The following is a 24,462-nucleotide window of genomic DNA, read 5'->3' on the forward strand; positions in this document are numbered from 1 at the left end:
AGAGAGATTAGAACTGAATGAACAAAGAGGCCCAATTACTATCTCCCCCTCTGGACGTGGCCCATGAAAGCAGGTATGAGCTGTGGCAGTGGCTCTGCACAGACTCTGCCATGCCCTGGTGTGAGAGGGGTTGTTTCTGTGCTCTCTGCTGCAGCATCACCCAGGCCAGCTTGTTTTGCACTAATAGTGAGGTCCAGTCATGCCCTGATAATGCACATTATAAAACACTCTTCAGACACTCACCATCCAATACACTGGGCTAAACCCAGCCCAGCTGAGTTCACCATTTTTTCTACTCAGACAAATCATCAAATAATTTCACAGACAAATCATCTTTTCTTGGCCCAAGCTCTCGGGGAGGCAGCACAGTGCAGCTCTGCAGGGTGTGCAGCCACAGACAGACATGTCCCCACTGGACTGGACTTGCAGAAAGGTCTCAAAGAAAACACAACATTGTTTCTGCTTTCATCCAGAGCTCAGAGCAACTTGGTTAATAACCAAATATGAGCACCATCTGTGAATGGCTGCACACTACCCTTTGTGAGTGCTGTTCCTCAAATATATTATAAAGCACAGTGCCAGCTCTCTTTTGCCTCCCTTCACTAGGACAGGTTTGTACAATCAATCCAATATTCAGCTTTAAAAAATTGCTGCTGCGTGTGCTATAATTTTGTGTCTGTTTTTTATGGCTAATGTGTGGAAGGCTTTAATTGCAGCTCATTTCTCACTAAGACTGGCTTTTTTTCAGGAATTTTTCTCTTCTTCTGTTTCTCTAGCTTGGCAGACCAAAGATTTCTCACCATTAGGAAATAAAACAAATTTGTTTCAAGAGGACTCTAGATGGGCTTTACCAACATAGGGTTTGATCGATGATGATGATGATGGATTAATTTTGAAAAATATGTACCCCACCTTATTCAGTCTCAGTATTGAGGAAAAAGATCATCTTTCACTGAACAGCTGATATTTGAAGATGCTATCCTGTTGACAAACTGTTAAAACAAATCTGTCTCCCTGGGATTTAGAAGATTAAGACCTAAATAATACTCTACAGCATCAGTATCAACATTGTCTAGCCTTGCCACTCTTGGCTTTATAGCTCATTGTATTTTCCAACATCAGTTAAAATACCAGGTACACCAGGTGAATGGTGGAGCTCAATATTTTTGTATTTCAAAGGTAGTGAAATATGTGCTTTGCATTTTATTAATTGAATGTAAGTATACAAACATTTAACTGATGTATATGAACATATTTCATTGATGGTTCCAGAGAGGAACAACCACTCTTGTACAAAATAATAACTAATATTTATACTGCTAAAATATACTTAATATGCATGAAAAATAATGTGTTTGGCTAAAACCAGGTTTGTACAGCTTTGTGTGTTTTTCATACAGCATTAAATGGAGCACTGCACATCAAATGAATGCAATATTTAATCTAAAGTGAAATGCTTAGCACTCATAGCAGCAGTTCAAAGATGAGGACAGCTTTATTAGTGTTTTAGAGTCACGCTTTCTTAAACTTGAATTCTCATCTTACTGTGATAATTAAAGTTTTGCTGTTGATCTCCAGTGATTAAATTTGCTCCCTTATATATCACAGTTACAGTGTTGATTTTTTAAGTCACTTGTGCATACATCAGAAATTGCAGGGAGGGGAAAAAAAGTGTTAATAATCTTTATTAACAGAGACTTGCATGACTGATGGAAATAGAGGAGTATATAAATTTTCTATTCCCACCAAAACAAAATTTGAATTACCTCCTCCGTAATGGACTGGAGTGCATTTTGGGAAACACCTGTGTATTTCTTAATTCATATGCACTAAGCAAATACAACAGTTTATAAAGAAGTAGTAATTTATTATAAATATTTACTCTACAGCCACAGTGAGGTTTTTGAGAGCATGGACTTGTCCCTGGGAGATTCCCTTTTTTCTCCCTCCAGTTCTCTCTCAGCAATTGTTTTGAAGAGAATACTGGCAAAAGAAGCTTTTTCATTGTTTGTACTCTCTTCTCCTTTCTTAGAAGCCTTTCATTCTTCAGCAAAGGCAGAAGTTCTTTGCCTGCTCTCCTTTGCTAGCCCTTCCACTTGCCCTGATGATCATGTACAATCTCAGACCATTTCATTGCTTTTTCAGCTCTTCTCTTAGTATCCACCCTCATGTCTCATTCCTCTGGTTTTGCAAGCAGCATCTGAACCTCTTCCATCATGAAAAAAGACCAGACCATCACCAGTTACATTTGCTCTTCTAGACACCTTCTGCAATTCTCTTCTCCCCTGATTTGTCAATGTGCTGTCAGTAGTTGGTGGTACAGTGACTTTTCCAGTCCAGCTTGCACATTTCATTCTGGGCAGTGCCTTTCCTGACCTCTCCCTCCTCAAAGGTGACAATGTGTGCTTCCTCCTCAGCCTCACATCAGCTGCCATCTTTCTGCTGTTCCTGATGTTCTTGAAATCCTGCCCATGCTTTTGTTCTCTGATCTCAGACAAGATGTTGGGTAGCATGCCTGGGCTCTTAAACTGCTTATGGCATTGCTGCTGGACCCCTCCTACTCTGTCTGCCACTCTGTCCAATTGCTGCTGCTTGATTTTCCTCACAAGTACAGAACAGGCATCTATTTCACCTTTTGGACCCTTTTCTTTGAACTGAGTTTCAGATTGTTAGTAGTCTTTAACAAGTAATATGTAAATTAGCAGCATGTTATGTTAATTTCATACTGTAGGTACTATTTGCCAGATAGACTGTTTGTATTGCTGTGGAGTTACTTCTGTTAGCCTGCAGTTTTCAAAGAGTATAGATAGGAGATAAGATACCTAAGTGAAATCACACTAGCTGTGTTCCCAATGACCCAATGAACCTGCAGAGGTGAACAGAATGACACAACTAATCAAATTATCTTGAATTAGACTTAATTATGTTTTTGCATGAATGTTTCTGGTTTGTTTGTGGTTTGTTTTTGGTTTGTGTTTTTGTTTTTGGTTTTTTTTAAAGGAACTCTCCATTTTTCCAGTTTGTACATGAAATTATAAGAGCACATAACCTGTGGAACTTGTACCACCTCTGAGACATTTTAGGAACCTGTTTTCAGAGTACACCATTTATTCCTAAACTGAAGTAGCATATAAATTCATCCAAGCTGTAAGAAGGGATGAGCTCTGGAGATGTATGTCCAAGTTCCATTTCTTGATTCTCACTTCAGGCTATGTCTTTTTGCACATCATCCTGAATGTGACTGTTGATAGTCTACCTGTTGTCATTGACAACATAGTCAGCAAAACAGTACCTAAAGGTCAAGTCACAGACATAACTGTGCTTAGTTTTCCAATGCCTTTATGCTTTTGTACTGCAACATATCTGCTGATCGTAATGTATTAGGAAAAAGGATAGCAAAAGCAGCTAAATTATGTGGTAATTTTAATTAGTAGGAAAGAGGGATGGTAAGGTCTTCCAACAGCATTTTCTGATTGAAGTCACTGAACTGGCATTTCAGCAATGATTTCTGCTTCAGAGATCAAGAGAGATTATTTATCCTTAGCAGTTTTCAGCTCTCAAAAGTTCATGCAGGCCAAGTGACTTCCATCATTCATGAACACTGTTGTGAACTTGTCCCTTTCCTGATTTTATTGATTTGTCACGTGATTTCTGGGACGAAATTAAAGTCTCTGTTGCATTTTCCTCATCCTTACAAAGCAGTGAGAGCTGCTCAGTTTTATTTTCAGAGGTCAGTTAGTGGGAACCAAACTGGAGAGCTGTGGTTGGAACTTGTTTATGATGGGAAGTGGGTGTATAAACCTCAGGAGGAAAAGCCTGGGTTTGCCCAGGTGTATGCTGGCAGCTGAGTGCTGCAGAAAACACTGGTATTAAATTTCTGTGTTCTCACTCTGCTGTGATTCTCCATTTATGATGTGTTTCTCCTCACCCAGGTGCAGTGTACAGAGACTTGCTGTTGTTGCCAACACTGGAAAGACTGAAGCTGGCATCCCCATAGTCCTTCTGCAGAGGTTGCCTTGCAAGACACAGCTATAAATTTTCATCAGAAAAAACTGAATCCTAGATCCTTAAGAGTGAGTAAAAAACAAATGTGACCTTTCTGAATTTTTGTCTAAAATGTATGAAAATAATGCCATGCATTTTGCATTTTAGAAATGCATTCCAGTTCCTGGGTAACTAGGGATTGTGAAGGGCTTGGACTGAACCTGTGGCACTGGGTTATGGTATTTACATTGCACTGCTGTGTTCTTTGGGGTGTGTAGTTCCTTGCTTCCTCTGCTGTCTTTGTATGCCTCTGTTGAGCTCCATTTTTGAGGACCAGAGGCTTGAGGAGTGTCAAACGTTGAAATGGGATTTCCCTGAGCAGGAGGCTAGCTTAGCTAGCTTGAATTCTTCAAGATAAAGTCACAGACTGTCCCCCTAGGAAGCCCCATCCTCTGCACAAGGAGGGGCTTTCCATGCACTAAAGTGTTCCATTGTTTCTGGAAAACAAGGCACTCTCAGTGCTGGAGGACTAGCTGCTCTTGTGGGATCACTGACTAGGGCTTAGAAAATCAGACCTGAGAGTGTGATGTGATTTCTGCAGTCCATGCAGAAGATAAGTCATTACTCAGATTTGCTGATACTTTCTGCACTGGTTCATTTTTGCATCTCGTTTCCAATCTGAGTGTTTTCCCATGGTGAGTTAGAGTGCTTGCTCCACATGGTTACTCCAGCTCTTTGGTCCCACTGTCCTCAGCTTCCCTAATGGACACCTCTGACTGAAGAGGTGAGTTATTTGAGAACTGGTAACTGTCAGTGTCCAAGGAGAGTCTTTTCCCTCGGACAGCATCCCTCATTATCATGCTATCACCAGTGCACCTTCTGGTCTCACCAGAGATTTTTCCATTGAGATAATCCCTGCACAGCTCTCTACTGTCACCCTTGCAAGCCAACATGAAAGCACGATCACCATGCCATCAGCATGAAGATATCTTCAAGTTAATAGCACAATACAGTCAAGCAACAAAAAATGTTATCTGGTGTGATGCATACAGCCCATAGAATGTGTGCAAAACACCTTATTTTTATTAGTTTTATTTTTAAAGTTATTTTTATCCCCCAGACTTGTTTTTCTCAAAGATTTGGCTTATTCAGGTACTTTGTATTGTGGGATGCTGCTAATGAAAGTAATTGCTTTATTCCTGAGGGGACTGCAGCATGTTGTAAAACATGGATGTAACAATCCTTTAATACAATATGAAAGGGTTTCCAGGTAGATACATTCTCTGTTGCTGCCTGAAATGTTTGTGGGTTTTGGTTCTGCGAGTTATTACTGCTTCTGCCCCTCCTGCTTGTGTAACTACAGAGAAGTCAGTGCTAAAACAGGACCATTGGGCTTGTCAATTGTGTTCTTCTTGGTGACCCCAGCTTATGAAAAATAGAAACAGCATTTAACCCTCAATTCACAAACGGGGTGGTGGGACAGAAAGAACCTCTAAGCAGTGTGGGAGGGTGGAATAGGGAGGAAATGCAGGAACTTCAAAAGGAGAGGAAATCCATGGGGATTTAGCTCCACTCGGTCCAAAATCAAGAGGATTAAACTCTGCTCAGAGTTGAGTGCCAAGCACTACACTGTAAGAATGGATCTCTGATTCCTACAAGGCAGAGAATGACTGTTTAAGCTGCAGAAATAAGTCTGAGAATTTGGAGTGTGCTGGGAAGTCAATTTGATGTGTCTGATGCAGTTGCGAGGAAAGGCAAAGCCCAGTTCCAGGGCTCTGAGATGCAGAAGTTGATCTGTAGAGGAGATCAGAGGGAATTATTAACTGTGTGGTCATCATGAACTGAAGGGTTAACTGGCCTACAGGAATAAGAAGATTTTGACCATGGGGGATTTCAGCTAGTACAGAAGTGGTCCCAGGGGAAGACCAGTAAAGCAACAAGCAGAGTCTCACATCAATGATGAACCTTGTCACGAAGCTAGTAGTCAGCCAGACATCCCTGATGAGGGTCAAAGAGTTTGTCTAGAAGATCTTGTGGAAAGTTTGTGTGGGGAGCTCAACCTGTGCAGGAAAACCACAAGCAGTGCAGGAAATAACCAGAGGAAAAAGCTCCAGTTTGGGTAAGAAGTCCTTTCTATGGCACAGAGACATTAGAAGGTGTACAACACACTCACCTCAGCAGCCAAGAGGTGCTGTTAATTTGTTTTTCAGCTGGGAGAAACAAGTAGATGATGATGATGATTTCTCACATCTCAGACCACTGTTTCCTGTTCTTGCAGTTAGAACAGCCAATGGCAGTTGTTTAGCCTTATTTTCTCAGGATGTTTGCCCCTTTTTCCACCTTTCCCACTTCTTTCACCTTTTCAGATGATAAGTTCCTTGGTTTTCTACTCCTTGATGGTATCTCAGGATGGCTGTGGTTTCTGGAAACCCAGCTGCCCTTCAAAGATGCTGACTGCTCTTCTCAAGGATGCTGCTGGCTCCCAGGCTCACAGTCCAGCAGGCATCTCCTCTTTCAGCACACATACTCTGCTCAGTGTTTCTCTCCTTGCAACCAGGTTGCCTTTAGGGCTGTTTACATCAAGAGCCCTCTGCAAATATTCTGTGTAGTTTTGAGTACCAAGCCTCAAAAGAGCTGTGTCAGGGGATGAATGAGCAGAGAGCTGGAGTAAGTTATCTAGAAGGGAGTGGCAAAAACCCAGTGTTTTATCTAGACAAGAAAGCAATGAAGGAAATGAAAGAAGGGAAGGGGACAGGGATCCTCTAGAGTGATCTTCCATACTTCATTATGTTTGTCAATATAGGAGATAAATATTAGTATCATTTTGATAAACCAGCTTATTTTGTGGGGAAGAGAGTATTTTAATTGTCTGGAGTACAGTACTGACAGTATTGAAATCTCTGTTCATTGCCCCAGTTTCTGTGCCTTTACATGGTAGTCCAGTCAATTTGCTGAGACTGCTGACAAATGTATCCTTTGATATGTGTTGGAATAATTTGGTCATTTATGAACATCTTTGCACTAGAATAGGAGTAGAGACCTTCTGTGGTGTCATGTAGGACCCTGCACAGCCAGGAAAAAGCAGTTTTGGTGGCTGACTTGACCTGGCTACCAAAGCAGAATTGAGCCCATGGTCTCAAGAGGAAAAGCTTTATCACCTTCAGCTGCTGCTGTGTGACCCAAAACACTGAGCACCACAGGAGGTGTGCAGCATGGAGGCTTTGTGCACTGCATTAGATTCTTTGCTATCTTTGCCCTAAACTCTGGATAGGATAGGGTAAAGTCCCTGAACTTTTCTCTCCTTATTAGGATCTCCTCAGAGATGCTATAAAGTTGCTCCCCAGTTCTTCAGATCTCTTGCAAAGTCTGCTAAGGTCAGAGAGAGCCCTCTGGCAGACTCAGCAAGTTAGGAATCTTTCCTAAAGAGGTTCCCTGTGTGAATCAGATGCAGCTAATTTAGCTGCTCATCAATAATGTTTTTTTTCTTGGGAGTTATAGCCAGTTTCTCAACAGCAGCGCTGGGAGATGAGTGCATGGGTCTAGGAAATGAGAATTACTGTCCTAGCCATGCTGACTGGTGGGGTGATTCTATGCAAAAAAAAAGTGACCTCCATGTCTGCTTCCCTGCTGTGTTCAGTTTCTCTCACTTGCCCATTTTCCAGGGTGTGCCAAATCCCTGGATATTTGTGCTTCCTCTTGCTGTTGCAGTACCCTGTGGTGAGAGGCAAATGGAAAAATCATGATCTCTTGATGATAATGGTGTGCACCATAACAGGGGCACACACCTCTCTGGGGGTTGCAGTGGACATACTCAGCACTTCCAGCCATGCTTGTCTGAATACACCTTTCTCCCACCCTGGCCTCTTCATCCCTAAGATTTCATCCACTGGCTTTGAGCTTGAGCCTTGTTAAGCTTTTAATTGACACGCTGCCTGCCAGACTCTTGCTCTCATGCCAGAAGCCCAGCAAAACTGAGGAACATTGTGCCAATATCCAAACATCTCGTGTAGTCATGTTGTCTCCATGATTCAGTGCTGAGCTGGGTGGCACTGGTTCACCTACCTCACCCCATCTCCCAGTCCTCTCCCATCAGCTGTGAAGGTGCAGGAGGGGCTGCGTCATTGCTGCTGGCAGCTCCTAAGTCATGTTTTCCTTGAAGAGGAAGAGCATTTCCAGTGCTCTTTTGCCAGCTGAAGAATATTTTGAAGCTGGTAAATGTGTTCTTTTCTTCTCTGCTGTGTCAGCCAGAGCATTTCCTGATCACTGCCTGGCTGCACATCTTTAATAGTGTGTATAAAAGATAGGATCCAGCTCAAATAGGAGTTTGTGCCTTGGTGCTGGTTGGCATTAGATTATTGTAGTGTTTTCTGGCCTTGAAAAAGAATCTGTAAGTGTAGGAATTACTTTTTCTTGAAATTTTCTGGAGTGTCTTTTGCAGTATTAACCTGGGTTACTGTTATATGCTGTCTGGGAGGGTGTGGGGCTGCTTGTGCTAGCAGGGAAGAGGGTTCAGGTCATACATGGGCAGGAGGAGACCTCTGCACCAGCACTGTGACATGGCAGCAGCAGGGCCCCAAATGGAATGGCAGATGCTGTCCATGCTAAAGATAATCTGAACCCTTGCAGCACTGGACATGTTTTGGGATCAGAAAAGGGAGAACAGCAGAGAAGGACAAGGAAGTTGGTTGTAGAAAGGGTTATGGCACTTTCTGCTCAGAATGAGGTCCTGCAGTCATTTTAATAGGCTCCTGCACAGAGGGTGACAGTGAGGAACAGTTCTCCCATCCAGAAGCCCCGCTGTGTGTGATGGTAACATAAAACCCCACCCTCCCACGAGCACAGCCGTGTGTCTGCTTGGTTCCCAAGGTTAGGCTCTGGCACTTCTGTTAAACAGCAGTCAGCTGGAAAGATCTCCTAACTGGTTTTATGCAAATGGGAAGAGATATGTCATGCATGTGTGTTTGCACACTGGCACTGTCCCCTATCAAACAATAGATATTGTTTTGTCATGTAAATAGTGCCCAACTGACAGGGCTTTCTGGGAGTTGAGTGGTTTTGACGTGTGTGTATGCAGGTGTTGAAAGAGTGGGGAGTAACAAAGCTGTTACTTTGGAACTTCATGAGAAAAGTCAAATAAACCCCCCAAATCACGGTATATGGGAAGTGGTAAGTATATTACTTGTGTGTTGCATAAGGGAGATCAGGGCTACATGGCAGAGAAGTAAGAAAAGCAATTGTTTTCATACAAGATTAGTTATGTTCAAGCAATGACTTGAAACTGCCTCTGATCTTCATTGCTGGTCTCCATGTGTCCGTGCCTCTCTGCAGGAGCATCTCTGCAGGTCTCTGCAGCACATCTGCAGCTGCAGCTCTGGAGGTTGGTTCTGGTGGCACCAAAGCATTGCCTGAGAGCTGCCAGGCAGCTGAGGATTTACACTGAGCGCAGCCAGCAGTGGAGGCCAGGCAACAGAGATGGACTGGACAAAGCAGCTGGGGAAGCTGCGCTCGCTGTCCCTGTGTCCGTTTGTCGCCAGCGGGGCTGGCTGTCGGTCCGGCGGCAGGGGCCACCTGCCCTGGAGCAGTGGCATCAGTCGGTCTGCTCTGGTTGTGGGAAGCCTGATGAGCAACTGTCATGCAGATGCTCCCTGGGAGGCTGCTAAATAGTCATTGTTGAAGTAATTACTAGCAACAAGTGGGAGAAAAAAAAAAAAACCAGCTCAGAAATTGTTTTCAGATGTCCCAGACAGTGGTGATACTTAGGGTGATGAATATGCAACTATCCATATGAAAACTAAATGATTGTATTTGCCACAATAAAATATGTCATGAAAACAGTAAAAGCCATTCCCCCAGACTCAAAGTCTATGTAGATGTCCAGTTCAAAATGTTCCTTGGTATAAAACCTAACTCCAAAAATAGCTTTGATGATGTTGTAAAGGAAAGAAGAAAAGTGTGACTCAAAAGCACATTGTTCTCAACCTGGTGGGGGGCTTTACTGTTTTCCAGATGAAGCTTCTGCTGGCTTTCACAATTACACCTTTGACTGATTTTTAACTGTCTTTTGGGGCAGGAAGGGGTGAGAGGCAGTATCTTCCCTTTAGCAAAATATATTTTTTTCCTGAGTTGTTTCTACTGGATTCATGATGAAAGTAAAGAAAAATCACTGAAAGGGAAGCAGTGCTGCATGTCTCGGACAAACCCTTTTAAAGTCAGCTGAAAGAAATGGCAGATATATCAGCATCCTGCAGTAAATGATAAATGAGTTCCAGGAAACCCACTCTTTCTAATGCAATAATGCACTCTGCTGAATAATGCTGTTACTCTAAAGTGAATACAATCTTAGTGTTTACGTCATATTTTATGTATGACAAACTGCTTTGCAAAGAGGCTGGATGAGAAAAAGAGCATTTTATAGATTTTATACTGTTATGTACTAATAAAAAAAGAAACCCATTTTGCTGTGAGAGTCAAGCAAAGAAGAGCAGTATTTAGATGTAGGAAATTTTCTTAGAAAGAATATTATTATGAATTAGTAGCTTTTACCTACTCTCCCATAAAAAATGGTCTAGTTCCATATTTTAATATTGGAGTGTTCCAAAATAATTTAGACTAATTTTATTCCATTGTTTATGTTGAATAAAATAAAGCTACAAGATGTCGAGATTTTTTTCTCGGACTAGAGGTTCCCCAGGGCAGTGGTCACAGCCCCAAGCCTGCCAGAGTTCAAGAAGCATTTGGACAATGCTCTCAGGCACATGGTGGGATTTTTGGAGCCATCTTGTGTGGAGTCAGGAGTTAGACACGGTGATCTTTGTGGATGCCTTCCAACTCAGGAAGTTCTGTTATTTTATGAGTCTGTGATTCTATTCAGCATAATTTCTGGTGATAAACTGAAAAAGTGAATTTGGATCCCTTGCAGAAAAACTGGGGGTCCCTTCTTCTTTTTTTCCCCTTTCATCTTGTACCTCAGCACATATGGAAACTTTGTGTTAGCTATGTAAGCATTCTTTTATTCAAATACTAATTTAACTTAGTGATTGCATTGAGAATGACCTGTGCTCTGGTATTTCATCTTTTCCATTTAGCACAGAGAACTTCTTAAAATTGATTAGCTCACAGCTCCTAAATCTTTCATAGTTTTGGCTTTTTTCTCTTCCCTTAGTGAGAAAGCTGCTGGTTTTAACCCTTTGCATGAACTTAGGGGAATCTGTTGCCTAGCCTTTCAGTATCTGTGATGTTTGATGTTTCCTAGACTGTCCTTTGGCTTTTGAAAATCATCATTCCTGTGCTTTTTTTGTTACTGACGTGTAGGCGCTACGGCCACTGAAGCAGCCTGGCAGCAGTTTGGAGGGGAGGGAGCTGGGGAAAGGTGCAGAGAGTGTTTTTGCCAGCTCTGCCAGTTGCATGGGAGAGAGGACAGAGCTGGGAGCTTTACAACCCTGCCATCGAGCAGCCAGCTGCCCACCCACAGGCTGCTGTGCCACCCCAGACAGACAGACAGACAGACAGACATGTCCAAGTGTCCGTGGGGCAGTGTGGCTCAGTGAGCTGAGAGCATAATCCGTGGGGATGCAGCTGGACCTCAGTGCCGGGGGATGGTGCCTCGCAGCTGCCGACTGGGAACACTGATCCACAGTCAGCCTCTCCTTTTCCACACTCCACTGATGGGGTGAGCTCCTTATCCTCCGAAGGGATTGACCCACAACAAAGCAGCTGAACCTGTGGGTATCACATCTGGCCAGTTTCCTTGGAGAGGTTCAGGAAGTAGGTGTTGCTTTCCCAGCCCGCTCCAGGTAAGTAATCTGATCTTAAACAAAGAAGCAGAGAGATGGCTGTTTTTCATTTAAAAATATGCTAAAGAAAAATAATTTTTTCTGTTGTTGTTTTGAAGGCATAAGATTTGAATATTCTCATGCTCTGTGCCTCCCTTGAGCTTCTGGATCTTGGGGGTGATAATGAGGGATTTAATTCTGGGCAGCAGGTGCTGGCAGCAGGGATGCGATGCAGCGCCTGTAATCGTGTTGTCGGGTTCATTTTGCACCATCTGGGTGTGAAAGGAGCAGTCAAGCTTTTAATTGCAGTCCTTGGGCATCTGGTACCTTCCTCCTGCTGCTGGGGGTGCAGACATGGTCAAGGAAAGACACTCTGTGTGTCTGAGGCATGCAGAGAGTTAAATCTGGGGGCAGCAATGCCACTGCCAGTGTAGCCACTGTGCTGGGCATGGGTCCCTGGGGAGGGGAATGAGAAGACTGTTCCCACTTCCACTGTTCACCCATCACCTTTTCCTACCAGCTCAGGAGAAAAGGAAAGTTGGTCTTTCAGTTGTCTGGGCTTCCTGTTCTAAATGGACTCGCTTTTCTGAATTGCAGATAATCCCAGTTGAGGAGATGTAAAGCAGATTTGGTCACAGGGAATGTAACCTGTTGTTTGAGCAGGAGCCAGGCTCGTGCTGTGACTGCCCTCTGGGAACAGGACCAACACCTGCTGGAGACCTGGGCAAAGTGGGAGATACCCCTAAAAGACCAATAGCTGAATCAGCTCCTTGATGTGTTTTTATGTATGATCCAAGTAGTGGAAAAGACAAGAAAGCGAACTCCATGATAGCAGTGACGCGGTCACAGTCCATCACTCCAGTGTGGCAGGGCATGGCAGGAGGAGGCTCATGATCTCACTGAGCTGCAGGGATGGGAAAACTGTGGGAGAAAGGGAGAACTATTCAACTAGGGAGTATGATTTCCAGCATTTACCTTGCACAGTTTATCCAGACTTTTCCAGCCCTACATTGTTGAGGTATTAGTGTCTTTCTAGCGGTGTGGCTAAGATGTGATGAGCATCTATGGTTTCTGCAAACTTGCTCAGAAATATCAGTGTATCAGGAAAATGTCTCCATTGAGACTGAGATTTTTGCAGTGAATATGCAAATCTGTCAGTGACAATGATGTCACTTCATTGTTTTGCTTTTGTTGTTTTGTTGTTTTTTTTTTTAAATTTAAGAGGTAAGAAAACCAAGCAGGTTCTGACCAGAGATGTTTTAAGATGTCAGTGTACATGTCTCCAGCCAAAGTGTTGGCAGGCATCTAAGGGATAAGGCTGGGAACAAACAAGTGATGGAAGTGATGGCACAGTTCACCTGGAAACTATTACTGCCCAGGCAGGGGCTGGCACAGACACACACCATCCTCTGCCTGAGGAGCTCCCTGTTGTGAGGTGTGCCCTGCACTGTGTACTGGTATGGAGGGGAGCTGTGGGTTGTGCTCCTGGCTTATGGAAGCTCCATTTGGCATGTGATGGGAGACTCAGGGATGTTGGGAGAGGGGGCTGGGATCGTGGGTGGGTGGTGGGGAGGTATGGAGGGAGGGTGGGTGTTCCACTTGCTTTGGAAGCAGGAGTCACTGGAAATCAAATACCTGAGGAGGTAAGATTGGAACTTGTGTCATTTGTTACAGTTCAAATTAGTAAGTGTAGGCCACCTGTGTTTCTTGGAGCCTTTTTAATGGTTTGTACTATAGTGTGTATGGCACTCTGCCAGAGGAGCAGGGTATGATGTGCTAGTGAAGGACATGAGGGGTTTTCTTCCATCTTCCCTATTTTCCATTTTACCAGGGTACAAACTGTGTCCATTTCTCTGAGGGTGTGGGTGAAACCAGTCCAGTGGCACAGGATACAGCACCACCCCTCTGTTGTTCTATGTTATGCTGACTTTGAAGGCCAGAAACTCTTTGTCTGGTTTCTCTAAATAAATGTGCAGCTATTTCCATGTTGCTCCAAACATGTTTGCACTTGGAAAGGAAGAGAAAGGTGAGGAAAAGCTAACTTGAATCTTTTAAAAGGAAATGGTTTGCCTAATGCTTATACTTAGAAATCAAAAATCAGTTACCTGAAGCTTTTACTGGCTTTGGCATAACTTTCTATCAACCTCAGTGAAAACAGTAACTTCTCTGTGCTTTGAAGAGCCTTTTTCTAAGATGCATGTAATATTCTTCTGCATATTGTTCACTTTGAAGGCTGTTATAAGAATTAAAGCTCATAAAGCATTCTAAGATTTGCTAATATAAATCACCTTAGGAGTGCAAATTAAATTATGTTGCCATCTACTACTGCAAATTAACCTACAGTTTTAGTTATAGCTGTTCTGAGATGGATTTAAAGGATAACCTAAGGGTGAAAGACATTGTATTCCAGTATCGATCTCCAGGATCATCCAGGGCCCTGCACCTATTACTCTTTGACTATGCAGAGTGTTTTGCACTGGTGGCTGTTAAGGGGCAGTGCAGTGATATTTCAAGAGAGGAGGACAGACAATTTGTAAATACACTGGATATCTTGAAGGTGTTTTTCCTGTTCTGAAACAATTAAATGCTAAAGTGAAAAAAGCACAAATGAAACTGAAATATTCGCAAACTGGGCAGGTTCTGGATCCCACAGCTCAAAGTGATCAGTGGATACATTTTTTGTAATTATATCAAAAAACTATTTTCAGCTCTGATGGCTTGTTGGATGGGTCAGTGAAGCCTGGGCAGACAGACAAACATACAGTTTGCATGATGAGTGCTAAATCTGAATTGTTTCTGGAATCAGTGGGGAATGATGTCAGCTTGGTGGGGAGAACATAATTTCTCAGTGACAGCAAAGATGAGTGTTTCCCAATAGCAGGTTGTGATCTTTCCCAGCAGTGTCCTTGGGATGGTTCAGGGGAGGCTGTGAAGCATTTCATACTCGTTAGGGAACAGTCAGCTGCCTTTAATTGCTGACTGCACTCAATCCTTCCAGGGCAGAGGTTTGTATATCTAAATCAGCAGCCAGTAACTATAACCTATTCTTGTTCCTCTGGCCAACAGGAGTTAACCCACCCTTGGCTAATTAAAGACCAGGAAAACTGGCAGGGGGAGAGAGGATGAAAGGGGACCACACAAATAGAAGTTAGGCTGAAAGAGAGTAAAGCTCTCAGAAAGTTTAAGGATTTTTGTCCCAACCAAGGGGAATGAGGGCACATTGAAAATGTGCTACTGTCTACATCCCTCCACCTTGCAACAGAAGTGCAATGTCTTCAGGAGGTTCTGAGGAGTTCTTGTGATCCCCTCCCAAGCCAATGCCGAGATGAACGCTCAGGGAGGAGCTGCTGTAGTGCTCTGTTTCTGAAAGCTGCCTGACAGCAGTGTTGTTTTCTGATCCATAGGTCCAATGGATGGCATAGCAATAACATCACTGTCCAGGGAGCTGGAATCCTTCCTCGCCTGCCTGCATGCTGCTTGAACTGATCCCAAGCCTTTGTTTTTGGACTGAAGAAACCTGAAAACCTTTCTCTCCTAATTCATGAGCCAGCAGGATGTGGTCGCCGTGCTTTCAGAACGCCTGCTTGTAGCCGCCTACAAAGGCCAAGTGGAGAATGTGGTGCAGCTTATCAACAGGGGTGCCAAGGTAGCAGTTACCAAGGTAACCAGAGAAAAACGCTTTGCAAAACCCTGGGAACTAATGTAACTCTTCTAGACCATTGTCTGTGAAAATGCCCTCCTAGCTTTACCAATCTGAATGTGACTGAAGTTTGTGTTCAGATTTCCTTAAAGTTTGCACTTCTTAGCTCACGCAGATTTGCACTGTAGCACACGTCTCGTGTTTATACCCTTTGCAGGGGGTGCAGCTGTGATGAACACTTAGTCCTTGCAAACACAGTGACACAGACAGAGGGGAGCAACGTTTTTCAAAGCATTCATTGACTTTTGAACAGTGTGTGACCTGATGAATGGAGCGATTCATCACTGTCAAGGGAAGGGGGTTCAGGGCACCCGTCTCCCTGGGTGAGGAGATGGGGGAAAGCCACCTCTTGTGGCAGGGTAAAGGGATGCAGAAAGTGTTTCTTGCTGCTGAAGTCTCTTGGTGCAGCAGCCTCACTTATACCCAACCTCTTCATTGGTTTGTTTTGTGTAGTCCCTTAGTCAGTTCCAAACTTGGGGGTTGCAAATTGTGTTCCCTGTACCTTTGAGAAAAGTCAGCGTCAAAGGATTTCTGCTTAGATACAAGTGAGTTCAAACTGATTATTCACCTGTTCCTAATGCTCAGCATGTTATAAATAATACTATCTTAGAAAAGATGAGATGTAATTACCTGTTGCAGAGAAGGTTTGATCAACAAAAAACCCTAAAATAGATAGGTAAGTCAAATCTTTCGACCTATAACATAAAATTTGGGGCATACTGTTTTGATGAATTGTTGTTTGCCATCCTACCTACTCATATTTGTGTTTCCATATTGGTTTTGAATGTTACATATGTATGGAAGCTAATATTTACAGATAGAAAACACTTCTGATAAAAAGAGGAAAAGATAGAATGCTTATCTGTCAGTGACAGTTGTTTTCAGTCCCTTCACAGTGTTTGAGTTGTAGATAATACTTATTTTGAAAGTTGGAGTGATCCAAGGACAACCTGTGCTTGTAAGTTTTGTTTGCCAAAATAAAACTTGCTGGTAGATATAAAGCACAGATGTTATAAGCATGAATAGTCCCATGTAGACAGCAGTTCTGTTCTCCAAGCAGCTCTGTAGCTGATGAACAACTATTAAAGGTAGTCAGCAACAGACCAGGAAATACTGACTTACACATACCTGACTGGTAGCTCAGGGTTTTGTGGTTGTGTTTTCTTTTGTTTGTTTGGTTTTGTTTTTTTTTTTTTAAGATTGTGAGCTTTGAGGCTGCTGAGGGACCTCTGCTAATTACAATAAAAAACAAATAGCATAGATTTGACTTTGAAACACAAAATCAAGTTAATTTGATAGAATGCAGGTTTCCTAGAGTTGACAAGTTTTTCTTTCCTATATGGCATAGGTGGCTCCCTTGCTTTGTTGTTCTGCCCTGTGTGGAAAATTAAAACAAAGCTCATTTGGCAGCAAAATTGTGATCAGGTGCAAAGTGCTGGTGTTTCTGTGGAGACATGTGCTTGCCAACCATGCTGGAGAGGTGTGAGCTCTGAGGCCATGCCTGTAGCTCACCAGGTACTACAGCACTGTAGCAATTCTTTCCTAGAAGTTGTGGGTCATCCCCGTGGACCCAGAGAGGGAAGATGACAAAAGCTGTCCCTGTTGTCCTTGTGGGTGCATCCCAGCACACTGACAGGCAGGACAGATGAGCTGCTTGGGTAGCCTGGTGACAAGCCCTGCTCAGAAGAGATGAAGTCAGATCTTCAAGACTGTGGAGGAGAGCACCCAGAGGAGCAGGGGCTGTCTCAGAGCAGCAGCCAGGGCTGTGTGTTTGGGACCTTTTGAAGGCTCACAGACTCCTACTGCTCCCACACCATCAGCCACAGAGAGCTGAGCTCAGTGCCAACCAAGAGGTGTGAGACCAACCTGGTGCCCTCACCAGGGCCCATCCATCCAGGCTCTGTGGTGTCCTGTCCAGTGTGCACAGCGTGGAGTTTGCATCCTGCTCTCACCCAGCCTGCCAGCTGCACAGGGAGAGCATGTGCAGATCTGCCTACAAAAGGCTGGATAAACATTCCCTGGAATAGCTTGGCTTGCTAATCTGATGACACACACAAAAGCTGGAAAGAGAAAGATCTGTGTAAAGTTAAGGACAAGGTTGTCACAAGAGTGAGGATGTGTAAATTATGCTCAAGTATATTGAAAGAGGAAATCTGGAGGGGCTTTTTGAGCATCAGGTTCTTGTGCAGTTTTCTACTAAGCAGAACGAGCACAAAATAAGAACAACTTTCAGGATAGAGGTTTTTAATTTTAGAATGGAAATTAGCAGAATTTTTGTAGTGCAGTAGAATAGACCAAGCTTTCAGATAAATTGAAACCCAGAACCCTCTTCTCCCCCAAGATAAAACTCATTGCACAATGAAGCATAAAAATAAATGTATCCATGTGCCTGCCTTAGATCTGGTTTTCCTGTATGTCTCCTGTTTTTGTTAGTTTTCACTTTGTTCTGCCTAATTATAAATTACAGGGGTTTGCTTCCAAAAAAAGACAACATTTGATTTGGTCCTTGTCAATCAAACTTCCTGCTGAATTCTCTGGGTTTTATTGGAGGAGGATACATGGAGACAAAGCTCTTTGGAGGGAAAGAAAACGTTCCCCCATCACAGCAAGCTTTAAATGTACTTCTGATACACATCTGTAAGCACAGACCAATTGTTGTGAATCACACCACAGAGCCACAGATTAAAGTGTCCAAGATCTTGACATAAGTGCTAGAGTTCTTTATTCAAAAAGGATCAATTGAGCATAGCTCAAGAAAAATGAAGAGTATTTTCTTAAACAAACCAAGTACTTGTAAATGCCTTATAGCTGACTTGTCCAATTCTGGTTTTGTCGTGTATGTCAGGTCATATGATGTGGTTAATTGTTGCTTCAGTAAGCAACAATTCATCTGCAAAATAGTATTTAATTTTTGTCACTTTTGAGTAGATGATTTCAGAAGAAAAGAGGAAGAATAGGAAAGAAACAAAATCCAATGGAGAATACACATACACATGTCCAGGTGCTGACTTGAGCATTACAGTGACGATGCACTTGTTTCATTTTGACAGCGTTACTAGCAAGGCATCTCTGCAGGTGAAGTCAGTATGGAAATGTGCACCTCCTCTGACTCCAGTGAGGGAGACTCAGATTTGAGGCCTTTTACAATATGTAAAGAGGAGCTGATGGCCTCTAGGTCCCAGAGGTGATGGCAATCTGCCACCAGGGAGCCCACAGTGGGAGAGGGCTGGTGGCACTGCGTGGCACATGCATTGGGCACTCGTGGTGGTGCTGGACCTCTGCCACCAGCCATTGGGGTTGTGGCCCAGGGCAGGTGTGTGCTCAGCAGAGGCTTTGTGGCTCTGCCCTTCCCAAAGGGCACCTGCTTGGTCAGGGTGCTCTGTTGCTGCTCTGCCTGATGTGACAGAGATAATTTCCATTTTTACACCTTTTTGTCTGACATTCTTCACACGTATGAAGAAGAAAACAAGAAAGTTGGTCCCTTCTTTCAGTCTTTTTTTTAGAGCTCTCTTTTAGTGAAATTATTGACAGCTGCATCTTTGGCACAAAAGCTCTGGGACTTCTGCTGAGCTGATGTGCCTTGCTGTCCTCCCAGGATGTTGTTGTCCTTTTCCTGAGGGTATTGTGTTGGCATGGCCAGGTTTTGGTAGCAGGAAGGGCTACCAGTGTGGTTTCTGTGAGAAGCTGCTAAAAGCTTCCCCAGGTCTGGTAGAGCCACTGCCAGGTGGCTCCAAGATGGATGCACTGCTGGTCAGGGCTTGGCCAGTCAGGAATGGTAGTAACTCCTCTGGGATAAAATATTTAAGAAGGAAGAAAAGAAGTTACAGAGATGTAATTGTAGCCAGGGAACAGCAGTGAGAACATGTGAGAGGAACAACTCTGCAGACACCAAGGTCAGTGGTGGAGGAGGAGGAGGTGCTTCAGATGGTGGAACTGAGATTCCCTGCAGCCCATGGAGGCAGACCCATCCCAGAGTAGGTGGATGCCTGAAAGAGGCCTGTGAATCCATGAGAAACTTGTGCTGGAGCAGGCTCCTGCATTGATCATAGCTATAAAATTGAATTCTGCAGAGAATGGATGATCATTCAGAAAAAAAAAGTCCTAAAGAAATGGAAAAGGTAGTGCTTCTGTTTTGATTCAGTAATTGTTTGATTTAACTTCTGAAGCAGTCATGTTATGAACACAACATATGGCAACACTTTTGTAATGCTGGGATACTTTAAGTCTCAGCTTCAGAGCATGTTGAGTTCTTTAAAGCAGTTCTCTTTTTCTTGTTTTTTAAGCTAAGACAGAAGCAAAAAAATAAATGTGTTTTGGTGCTTTCCCATTTTTGCACTCCTTCAGTTTGAAAGGCTATTTGTGTCTGTTTTAAACAATAAATAAAGATAAATTAAAAGGGACTAACAAACACTTAGGAACTTGCTGAATGCCTGTTGAGGTCAATGAGAAGCTTTCTGCTGACTTGAGTGAGCAGGTTATTCATGGAGAACAGTCCAACAAATTATCAGTGTGAACAATGTGACAGGACTTGGATTTTGCTTTCAGGCTTTTCCAATAAAATGTGGACAGGCATGTTTTTTATGGGTGCAGAACAGATGAATAAATAACAGTCCTTGTGCACCACAAGAGGAGGGTGAGATGGAGAACTGAATGTACCTGCAGAAAAGTACCTACACATAGATAAACACAAGGAAGGATCACGGAGCTCACAGTGCTAAGGCCCCCCTGTATGGGTTTGGTTGTGGCAGCGATGCTGGGAGGATTCTGCTTTTAAGTGGTGTGCATCAACAGCTGCCTGTCAATATCTGAAAGCTGGAGTGCAGATTTAATGCAAACAGAATCCTACCCTTGGACTGTACTGCTGAATTTCCCGTGGCTGTTTGCAGGGCTTGGTGTGACCCCATACACCCCACAGCTACAGCAGCGTGTCAGGGTGCCCGGGAGCTGCAGCCTTAGTCCCAATAGGTCCCATTTATTTTGTCAATAAGCCCGTGACACAGGGCCATTTGTATGATTTGTTGCCTGATGGAGCAATTGTTTACATTTGAATAGAAGTCCAAATTGCTGCTTTTTTTTACATATGAATGACTGGTTTATTGGTTCATTAATCCCAAGTTGCAGCAGTCTCTCATTTGTATTTGTAATAACCCCCAAAACATTACAGTTTATATTTGGCATGGCTCACAAGCTTCTAAGTCAGTAATCTGTATGTAGAACAGTCCCTGGGTTTGGTGTTGTGTCCTTGAACTGAGCATCTAGGAGACATTCTGGTTTGTATGTTTGCTTTCCCTTATGTATATTCAGATAAACTCTCTCTTTGCTGCTGCCTTCAGTGCAGAATGTCTTTATGGAGGAGACACACAGAGGGAGTTTTGTCTGTCTGCCTTCATCTCTCTGCCCCCTATATATTTTGGGTAGGATGAATTGCTGTGAGAGAAAAACTTGGTGGGCTGGTGATTTGACTTGAAGATATGAAGGCAAGAGCAACCTTGACTTGCTGCTGTGGTATGGACTTGTTCAGTGTTTGTCTCCAAAGCTTGGTCTGCTCCAAATTTGTCATCACAGCACGAGTGGCACCCAAATTGCCTTGTCTCTTCCTCACAGTTTGTTCTGGATTGGTGTGTGCATGTGTATGTACATCCATACCTGTGTGTATGTGCATTTGTGGGGGGATTTGATGTTTTTCCAAGTGTTTGCATTGTCTGCACTGGAACAGTGTCCAGCTGTACCACTCATCTCTGCTCTCATTTTGATGTTGCTGGGAAGAAAATCTGGCATTGTGTGTTCTTGCAGGGTTGTGATTAATCTTGAGATGATCAGTGCTCTTCCAAAAGCCTGAGCCTCTAATCAGTGTAATATGCTGGAATTGATCTTCCTTCCCAGTCTCCTTTCCTGGTTAATGTCATAGTTTTTGTTTACAGTGTCCCTCTAAAGTAGCAAGAATTCAAGGACTGCATGTGTGCAGAAACTCTGGTTCCTGAAGGCCTCTCTTTAGGGTTTTCCAGTAGGTGAGATGCCTCTCAACCTATATTTCTGGATAGAGAATCTGAAACACACTAACACTCTGGAGTAAAAATGATCCTTTAGTCTTCCAGCTCAACCATGCCAGCAGGCATAGTTCATGTGGCAATTGCCCAGGAAGGTGTGTTTGGTGAGGAAAAGATGTCCCTTGTATTCAAATAAACTCCTATTCTGCTTTCATAGCTTGCTTTTAACACAGTACCTTTAACTGCATGTCAGCATTTTTGTAGTGGTTAGAGCTGGTTGCCTTACCAGGAAGTTTCCCTGCTGGAATATGTATTCATGTTGTTGATGCTTTCCTTTTAAAGCACATGAGCTGGCTTCAAGGTGGGTTTGTTTGGGATTTTTCCTTCTCCATGCACAGATTGCTATAAATTGTTTTCATGGTGTATTAATAACCTTCCAGGAAGTGAGATAGATGCCTGGATTAGGTGATTTACTTATTGGCATTAAGGAATGTAGAAAGTCAGTTCCAGTAAATCTGAATGTGCTGATTCACAGCACATATTCATAATCCAAACATACTGTTTATTGTTGGGAATGATTTGTCAATTTGGTATTAAAAAAAAATATTTTATTCCTTTTTTCCCCCCTTTCTTTATATCTTTTTCTCCCTCTATTGCCTGGGCATTTTACACCTCCTGCTATTGAGTTAGCTGGAACAGCAGCATACCCCTGGCTCTCCTCCAGGCTGATGGAGAAGGAAGTGTGGTCAGTGCAGCTCAATGCCCTTCAATAAAGGGACAGGACTTTAGGGACCTGTGGCCAGATAGAGCCAGAGGCACCCAGGCTGGATGGTGCCCAGGGGCAGTGGTGACAACAAAAACGAGCCCTTCCTACACCTTTAGCAGGGCAAGAATGGAAGTCTCTGTCATGGGAATGAACTGCTGCTGCCAGCAGGGGACATTCAGGTTTTGAGAGATCCATATGTCATAATGTGAGTGAGGGTTTTGTCCTCAGATCTGCCCCTTTAGGTCAATAAGATAGGACAATTGATCAACACTTAGTGTTTCTGAGCACAGCACAACTAATCAGTAATGGCACAAACATTTTGCCCTCAGCCATTCTGTTGATTCCAACAGCGTTTTTCCTTTTTCTCTGAAAAGGCCGAGTTAACAAGGCTTTACCAGGTATATGGGTATGGAGTTTGCTGTATGAAAACAATCTTGTCTTGAGCTTGGTTTATTACATACCTGAAGTAGTTTTCTTTGTGAAGAAGTTGCTTAAAACCTCAGAGAGCCAATGGTTGCCTTCTGTGTACTTCAGGCCACTAGTCAGACAGCTCTTGAAGTGTTTGCCCCTTCTGTGGTTGATGTGTCAGGGCTGTTTATGCTCCTTTGCAGGATAAATCATTGGGTGGAAAAATAGACAACAGCACCAGTAGTGAAGATTTAGAATAAATACAGGTGAAGAGTCATGTGACTTTTAATGTGACCCTCAGAAAATGCCTAGTGGAGAAACCAGCGTTCTTTGGGAAGATACTTTGTTAATTTAGCAATTGCTGGAATCCTGTTTCCTTTACTGCCATTAAATAATCTGCAGTGAACAGTTTTAGTGTTGTTGTTTCACAGATCTTAAGGTGTTTCACTCACTTTGAGATTTTACTGAGAGGGAGATAAAAATAAGTATTGTCTAAAAAAACCTGGCAGATCTTTTTTAAATTGAAGTTGATTGTCATACACAGGAAGTTACTTGGAGTGACTGCAGGCCTTCCATTCCTTTTCAGGGGAGCATCTGTCGTGTGCAACAGCTCAGTAATTCTTATCTCTGTTGCAAGGACAGTGCCCATTACAATATATGAATTAGCCAGTTATTGCAAGTTGTCTGTACAGAGGGAAGGTGAAAGCAGTTGATAGTTCCATGCTCCAGAGGGACAAAAACAAGAGGGTCATGAATTCTGCTTAGGCATGGACACAGAGCCAGATCTGAATTTGTAAGGAAGGACCCTTATGTGAATATAATATCCCTTTTGTAGAGTGTCAACATTTCACCGTAAATTGAAATATTGCAGAAGGTGGAGGAGAAGTTTTCAGCTTTCACAAAACCAAGGTAAAGTCTTTGTCACACTAATACATGTCAGTTGCTACTATTGCAGGTTTCAGACAGTGAGGTACAAACAAAAGAATGATGAAAAGGAGATAAAACTCTGTTTTAAACTACCATGCATAAAAATTAATCTTAAGGTTTATTTTCTTCTCATTCATAGCATGGCCGGACCCCCCTGCATCTTGCTGCCTACAAAGGTCATCTCCACGTTGTCCAGGTTTTGTTGAAGGCGGGTTGTGATCTGGATATTCAGGATGATGTAAGTAGATACAACCTTCTAACTTGGGGTGGAGGGGAAAAGGTGATTTACAAATAACAGTAGACATTCACTTCTTTGAAGTGGGATTAAATGGAAATAAAATCTGTCTCTCTATTTTCCAATTCAGAGACGTAACCTCTATTAGAGATGCAAAAGTGCATGGGAAACAATGTAAAATGTGGTGGTTTTCAGTGAATAGCTCAGTGCTCTTGTCTAAGCTGCAGAGCTTTATAAGAGCTCTGCTTGTGCCAGGCTGTGTGAGAGTCATCATCTGCTGCTTCTGGTAGAAATGCTCTAGGAGTTCATTGTGGGAACCTGCTGGAGGACATCAGGTAGGGGACACAACCAGTTTTTGGGTTTGCCTGAAGTGGGAGATGCTTTTTGAGTAGGCACATCCCTCAGCATGCAGAGCAGCTGCCCCTAGCACAGTGCTGTGCCATGGGGAGATCATCCTGACCATGGCACCATGCTCCATGTGGGGGTGCTCACATCTCTGAGGTTGCTGTGTGGTGAGGCATCAGCACAAAAGCCAGCTTTGAATTTAGCACATGGTAGTTTGTGTTCATTTGGTAAAATACGTAAGTTGCTGGAATTTCTTGGGTGTCTGTAAGAGTAGTTCTAATCTAGGACCGGGCTTTAAGGTGCTTTGGATTGACAGGCAATGTGGTTTTAGTTCCCTC

At 43.2% G+C, this 24,462-nt stretch overlaps 1 protein-coding gene across 10 annotated transcripts in view; it reads left to right on the forward strand.

Moving 5' to 3' along the window:
* Positions 1-24,462, forward strand: part of ANKRD6 (ankyrin repeat domain 6) — an 86,935-nt gene that overhangs the window by 38,119 nt on the left and 24,354 nt on the right. For 6 of the 10 annotated variants that reach the window (XM_071445757.1, XM_071445800.1, XM_071445765.1 and 3 more), the window contains exons 1-2: positions 15,376-15,417; positions 23,684-23,782. Coding sequence is in view for 4 of the 10 variants with exons in the window: in XM_071445774.1 (XP_071301875.1) it covers positions 15,298-15,417; positions 23,684-23,782 (219 nt within the window). In the remaining 6 variants the exon portion in view is untranslated. Of the gene's footprint in view, positions 1-3,932; positions 4,074-11,300; positions 11,778-15,160; positions 15,418-23,683; positions 23,783-24,462 lie in introns of those variants that run through there. The other 4 variants (XM_071445774.1, XM_071445816.1, XM_071445783.1 and 1 more) reach the window with 2 other exon arrangements.

The sequence above is a fragment of the Agelaius tricolor genome, unplaced genomic scaffold (assembly GCF_023055355.1).
Source record: "Agelaius tricolor isolate 1412-34295 unplaced genomic scaffold, bAgeTri1.0.p SCAF_1, whole genome shotgun sequence".
In the NCBI taxonomy this organism is placed as follows: Eukaryota; Metazoa; Chordata; class Aves; order Passeriformes; family Icteridae; genus Agelaius; species Agelaius tricolor.